The sequence below is a fragment of the Garra rufa genome, chromosome 2 (assembly GCF_049309525.1).
Source record: "Garra rufa chromosome 2, GarRuf1.0, whole genome shotgun sequence".
In the NCBI taxonomy this organism is placed as follows: domain Eukaryota; kingdom Metazoa; phylum Chordata; class Actinopteri; order Cypriniformes; family Cyprinidae; genus Garra; species Garra rufa.
The window spans coordinates 67372049-67378889 of record NC_133362.1 but is presented as its reverse complement, the minus strand read 5'-3'; the positions used below and the strand labels follow the sequence as shown (position 1 = coordinate 67378889).

General features: G+C 33.2%; 1 protein-coding gene across 1 annotated transcript in view; it reads right to left on the bottom strand.

Annotated features, from left to right (window-relative positions):
- Window positions 1-5205: 5205 nt before the first annotated feature.
- The window catches only part of LOC141326058 (uncharacterized), a 21416-nt gene continuing 19780 nt past the window's right edge, over window positions 5206-6841 (bottom strand). Inside the window, exon 4 of the mRNA XM_073834760.1 lies at window positions 5206-5733. Within this exon, the coding sequence (XP_073690861.1) occupies window positions 5206-5733 (528 nt within the window). The remainder of the gene's footprint in view (window positions 5734-6841) is intronic.

The window sequence follows — 6841 nt, the reverse complement described above, 5'->3', positions numbered from 1 at the left end:
TATATAGCATGAATTATACCTTTTTCTTTATACAGCAGCAAAAAATAATAATACATGAATAAATAAATAACTAAATAAATTAATAATAATAATAATAATAATAATAATAATAATAAAGTAGCATAGGTGATAATTAATAAATAATAATTCCTACATTCTAAATCCTCTAATATACCTCTGTATCCTTCAGATATTCCACAACATCCTATCCTGTACATCTTTAATCCCTTCTCCTGTTGTTCCCAAAATACCCTCAAGGTTCCATTTCCAATTTATAGAAGCAGTATGTAAGAAATTTATTTTAGTTAATCATGAAATGGCTCTGACATGTCACTAGACATTAAGAAATCATGTTCATTTCACTTATATCACTGTCAACAGTGGTCCGGCAGGATATTGTCATTTAAAAGTGAGAGTTGCAGTCCACAACTGATGTTTATGTTTACATTTTGCGATTTGGTCTGAGGCTCCGCCCTTCAGCTATCTTTTTTTTTCTTTATTATAACAACTGAGACATTTACATTATATCACATTACATGCCAGGGAGGATTCAGAAATTAAAGACGTATAAAGATTTAAATCGGCAAGAAAAATCAGAAAGAAAGGCTTACGCTTACCAAATTTACATCTGTATATAAAATATTTAAACAACAAAATATAATTTACTTATTTTCTGACATTTATTTTGGCTAAGTAAAATATGTCATTTTCAGTTTTTTAAGAAAGTAATTGAATTTGTTTTGTAAATTGTTTTATGGTGTTGTGCAAGTGTTTGGGGAGTAGCTGTGCTGTTCTTTGTTGTGTAATGTAAATTTGTAAGTATTAATATTTACATTTTGCCAACATGAGATGTGTAAGGAGCTGTGTGACATTGAATTTGTGTTTGTGTTGTATAAGGAATCTGTTTGGTAGATGTGCTGTTGTTTGTGATTATATACAGAGAAAAAAGATGCATGACAAGGTTATATATCTTTATATAATGAATGTTAGTTTTTTAGAAGAATTGATGGAAGTGAAATGAATCAACAAAAAGAGAATATAGTCAGTTTTGTTCATGGAAGTTTTTATAAGATTTAGAAATGAATTTATATTTAGCAGATAATGATTTTATGTTTAAATATAAAACTGGGTGATACTATTAGAAATATAAGAAATGTATTGGTTATAACTGTGGTGTTTATTAATTTTTTCATGAGAGCTGCATTTGTAGGATAAAGTCATCAGGAGAGGCGAAATTACCGCAAAATATCATAAATAGTGTGTTTGCTTAGCAGGCACTCATGTTTAAAAATACAATATATAATGCAATATAAAGGGGATTGGTTTTAAATATATTTGAAAATTATTTATTTAAAGTTATTTGTTTCTATATTAGTTAATTAGAGTTGTGCACGGGTATTGTGTGAAATGTTATTATTTTCAGCTTGAGGTCATGTTTTTTATGACAGATTATTGGTGTAGTACTTTTTCAGCTATTAAAATAGATTTGTTTTGTATGTAATAGTAAAGTGATTATATTTTGTTTCGTTATTTTATTAATAAAATTTAGAAAAACGTTTAGAGCATTTTTGTTCATTATATATAAGGTTTTCTTTTTAAGTAACGAACTAGGTTAGTGGAAGATTGATTGTAGTTTGTTTGATTTTGTCTTCTGAAATCATTACGAGTTGCGTAAAATAAGATCTATAGATAGAGGATTATGACCATATTGAATTAATTTTTAGTGGAAACAATTTCAAATATTCCATTATTTTTGTTGGTAAAGCTAAAAGTATAAGGATCTGTAAAGAGTGTACTTTTGTACATCATAAACATGAATTAATATAGGCTTTGTAGTTTTAAATTATTGTTTAACATCTGGAATCATGGATGGCAGTTGTTCAGCAGAGTTTATTGTGATTGTTATGGAATGGATTTTGAAATAAATGATGATGAAACATTAAGTTGTGAAAGCTTATTTGCCTGCAATGGAATTTGCGGTCACAATGGAAGCGATGCGGTCGCGACACGCACGCGGTGTGAAGTGGTCGTTTTTTTTTTTTAGGCGAGTTTGCACCGGATCGAGATAAAAACATGTTAACTTTTCAGAATGTCGCAAGGGTATCGCAGGTCATGTGACATGAACCAATCAATCAGCTTAAAACTTTCCTTAATAACATTGAAATCACAGCAAAGTTGGAGAAAAGGTTTTATCTGTGCAGGAATAATCATTTTTAAATAAATTTAATTGTAGAGCTATTGGCAGCGATTTTTAATGCTTAGCGTTTTCCACGCCTTTTTAGGTGTTACGTGAACGGCTTTTTGCACAGTAAACATTAATTGATTAATTATTTATTATTTCTCCACATTCTTGGTAATTAATTTTGTTGGTGTTTGACGAGATGCGCAATGTGTAACATTGAGTTATACTATAAACATTAAATGATAGCATGTTTGTTCAATAAGAAAAATAAATTATTACATTTTTGAGTAAATATTTTATCAACTTAAAAAAAATAGCAAAACAATTGTTGTTTATATATTTTAAGTTGTTGCTCTTATATGTAGATTATTTATCGATTAATGATTATAAGGATATAAATAAGAAATACAATAAGGTAAAATATTAAGGTAGTAGAAAGAGAATGGGAATATAAATATTTAGTACCTAAAGGTTTTGTAAAGAAAAAGTTGAAAAAATTTAAGTATTCAGTGCAATTATGAAATTTAGGATTTGTTTTTCGCTGTGTATCAGTGATGGATATTCCAGTCCGGTTAGTGGCAGCAGTGAAATTAACTTTAGTTTGTCACCGCCTTAAAGTATCAGTAGATAAAAAGATCCATTAGAGTTCATATACGAATCGGAAGAGGAGAGGTGCTAAGTCATCATGGCTACAGGTGGAAAGAAAAGACCAGCAGAAACTGTTGATGAGAAGGATGTGCTTATGGATTTATTCATAATGTGACGTTAAGGCATTTTTGAGGTGCAACTCTTTGCACTTTATAAGTAGTATGCTAAACAAATGCAAGAACCATTATTTATTTTTTCTATGAAAAAGAAGGCGAGAGATGACATGAAAAACGAGTCGCCTAGTTTTTTTAGTATCAGGCAGACTGGCTAATGTCAAGTATACATGGCTGGTGAGATGCTGCTTTCTGAGATTTTAACTCGCCATAACACTGCACAACACATTCCTACAGATTCACCAGTGTGCGAACACATGAACAAGAACACATGCTCTGTCGTGGAGCAATAAAAGCATTCTCAATGAAGAAGACATTAAAATCTTGAGAGGCAGATTTCCAGATGTCAAAATAAGACTTTATTGAACAGAGCAACAAAGCCGGGTCAGCGATCGCCGCATCTCCGTCTCTGTCTGTCCGGGTATCCCTTCTTATACCTATCTGCGCTACCAAATTTGTAGTTCCGTTTTTTTCTTGGTTATGCCTGTCTGATCCCCCACAAATATTTATTGGTCCACCTGGCCCATTTTTTAATGGTGGGTTTTGGTTTAGTCAGCCATTTTTTAAAAGTAAGGCCCCGTTTACACGAAGGGAAAACGCAGATATTTCCCTGCGGTTTGGCCTCTCATTTACACGAAAACCCCATTTTTATCACAGAAAACGATTATTTCTAAAAACTCCGGCCAAAGTGGATAGATTAGAAAACGCCGTTTTCACGTTGTAGTGTGGACTGTGAAAACGGAGGCTTTTGAAAATGATGACGCATATTTATAGTCATGTGACGCATATTGTACCAATAGATATCTATGTTTACACCAGTAATTGTGCCTGTGCTATTCACACACTGCTGCTAAAGAGATTTACCTTGTACACTCTTCAAATTACAGTCCTAAAATGATGACGGAAAATTTACTCACAGTTGCTGTCCTGCAAAACATGACGACAACTGCTTTTCAGATAAAATATGAATGAGCGTGATATAGACGCGTCAGTGGATAATGAGATATTTCTGTAAATTATCCCGCTAGAAGAATTGCGTGAAAACTTATTACGTCTGTATAATTTTGGAGGCTTTACGCATGCGCAGTAAGGCGAATTTGATGTTTTCCTACGTTTCAGTGTGGATGAGAAACTTTTGGAAAACGCTTGGAAACGCTAGTGTGGACGGAGAGCGTTTTAAAATTAAAACTCCGTTTTCAAATGTATCCGGATTAATGTAAACGTAGCCTAAGTTTTATTCCACCCCCTCCAAGTAGTTGGAGGCGGTCTCATGGGTCTCCAATTAGTCTCATGGGTCTCCGACTAGTTGGAGGTGGTCCCAAGGGTTATATATCAAACCTGTTTACATGTATCTGTCATATTTTGGAAGTCACCCAAAGTTCATTGGTTCATTTTAAATTCACTGGTGCTTCCCTATAGCAGGCACCTGCAGTTCTATCTGTGTTGATGCAGTTTGATCTGTGTTGAGACATCTAGTATTATAATACTCAGTATTTTGATAGATATTGATTACTGTTATAGCCATACATCATTAGTTTGAGCATAATAATATCATATTTGAGTAGAATAGCAAAATATATATTTTTAGGATACACAATAGCTCTAGTCAGTCTCATGAGGCTTCACACAATGTTCAGCACTCAAAAAATACACACACAAAAAAAAATAGACACATTCAGCTTTTCAAGTTGAGGTAGGGTGCTTTGTTGCACAGGAAAGCAGATGATCCTCTACGAGGCTCAATTCAACCCAGGCCTCTATGAGAAAAAAAGAGAGGGGAAAAGAAAAAAAGAATAAAATAATTAAAATTTACCCATGTGAATATGTGCAATGTAGGGCTGGGCGATTTGACCTAAAATCAAAACCTCAGTCATTGCATGTTCGTGTAGCGCAGACGTGGTAGTATGTTTTTAAGGGGAAAGTATTAATACCAACCTAAATAACCAACATGGAAAAATTATTTTGGTTAGAGGTGCTAAATTTCGGTTTCAATTTCTTTTCAAGTAATCATCCAGCCCTAGTACAACGTGAATATACACACAAACAGTATGCATTTTTATAAACGTACATAGTTATTTACAGTATCTTACAGAAGTGAGTACACCCCTCACATTTGTTATAAAAATATTTTAATATATCTTTTCATGTGACAACACTGAAGAAATGACACTTTGCTACAATGTAAAGTAGTGAGTGTACAGCTTGTTTAACAGTGTAAATTTGCTGTCCCCTCAAAATATCTTAACACACAGCCATTAATGCCTAAACCACGTAATGCAAGTGAACCCTGAGGTTTCCTTCTCTTGAACAACTCTTTCCACAGTGATGACACATGAAAGGCTTTTCTCCCATGTGAGTTACTACATGAGTCTTAAGATGTTCCCTCTCTGTGAAACTCTTTTTGCACTGATGACATTTAAAACTCTTCTTTCTTGAGTGAATCCTCATGTGATTATTAAGGTTTGTGTTGTGTCTGAAACTCTTCCCACATTGATCACATTTAAATGGACTCTCTCCATTGTGACTTCTCATGTGAGTCTTGAGGTTTACTTTATACGTGAAACTCTTTCCACACTGAGGACATACGAACGGCTTCGTTTCGGTGTGAATGATCATGTGAGTCTCAAGAACTCCATTTCGTGTGAAACTTTTTCCACAGAGTTTACAAATGTAAGGCTTCTCTCCAGTGTGAACTCTCATGTGGACAATAAGATTTTTTTTCTGCGTAAATCTCTTTTCACACTGAGGGCAGGCAAAAGGCTTCTCTCCGGTGTGAGTTTTCATGTGGGCCTTAAGGTTTTTTTATTTGTAAAACTCTTTCCACACTGAGGGCATATTAATAGCTTCTTTTCAAAGTGAATTTTCATGTGAGTCTTAAGATCTCCATTTCGTGAGAAACTCTTCCCACACTGTTGGCAGCTGTAAGGTCTCTCTCCAGTGTGAATTCTCATGTTAGAATTAAGATTTGTAGTTTGTGTTTTTATATTTTTTTCTGGTGAGGAAGTCTTTTTATTCTGTGAGCAACTAATTGATTTTTCTTCAGTTTTGAAATCATGTTTCTCATTTTGATCTTTCTCTTCTGTTTCATTGAGTTCTTGACTCTCCTCTTTCAGTGCCATCAGGTCTGAGGTCAAATAAGAAAAATGGAAGTTAACAGCAGTTTAATGGCACAAAGTAACACCAAAACATTTAGACTAGTGCTGTCAATCAATTAAAAACTAACTATTTGACTATAAACAATTTCATGTTAAATCTCCAAATTAATGTGAAACAACATAAAGATTTTACATTTAAAATATGGGGCTTATTGGCATCTTTTCACCAAGTAGCCTATTGTTAAAGGAGACCAGTCTCATTGATACAAATACTGCTACTGATCTGTCTCTATTAAATGCATTTCCTTCCAATTTTAGCCAGTAATTATAGCCATAATTAAAACGTTATTTGTAACATATATTGTTGTGCTTTTGTAACAATTACCATATAATTATTAAAAAAACACCAGCTCCTTTAAAAAATATAAAAAAAAACATAATCTGCCATGTTTATCTTCACGCTACAGAATTTAAAAGCAGCATTGAAGTAAGAAATAATTTCTAATCAAACCCACAAAAGTAACTAAGTACATGTAACATCATTATGTATTTAAAATACAAAATATGAGTAACTATTCAATTAACAACCTGCACTGCTAGTCAGGACTCCCAGGAGGAAATCAGAAAGCCAAGCATTATGGAAATACAAATAAAAAATCATGTAACATCATAGTCCAATGGAATTTTTTGTTTACTTGCAACTTGTCTCTCCGATCGGCTTGAAAAAGCATCTTCAAGTAAGCCATTTTCAGTCTTTGAAAACTAGTGCTGTCAACACTGTTTTTGTTGTTCTATATTTATAA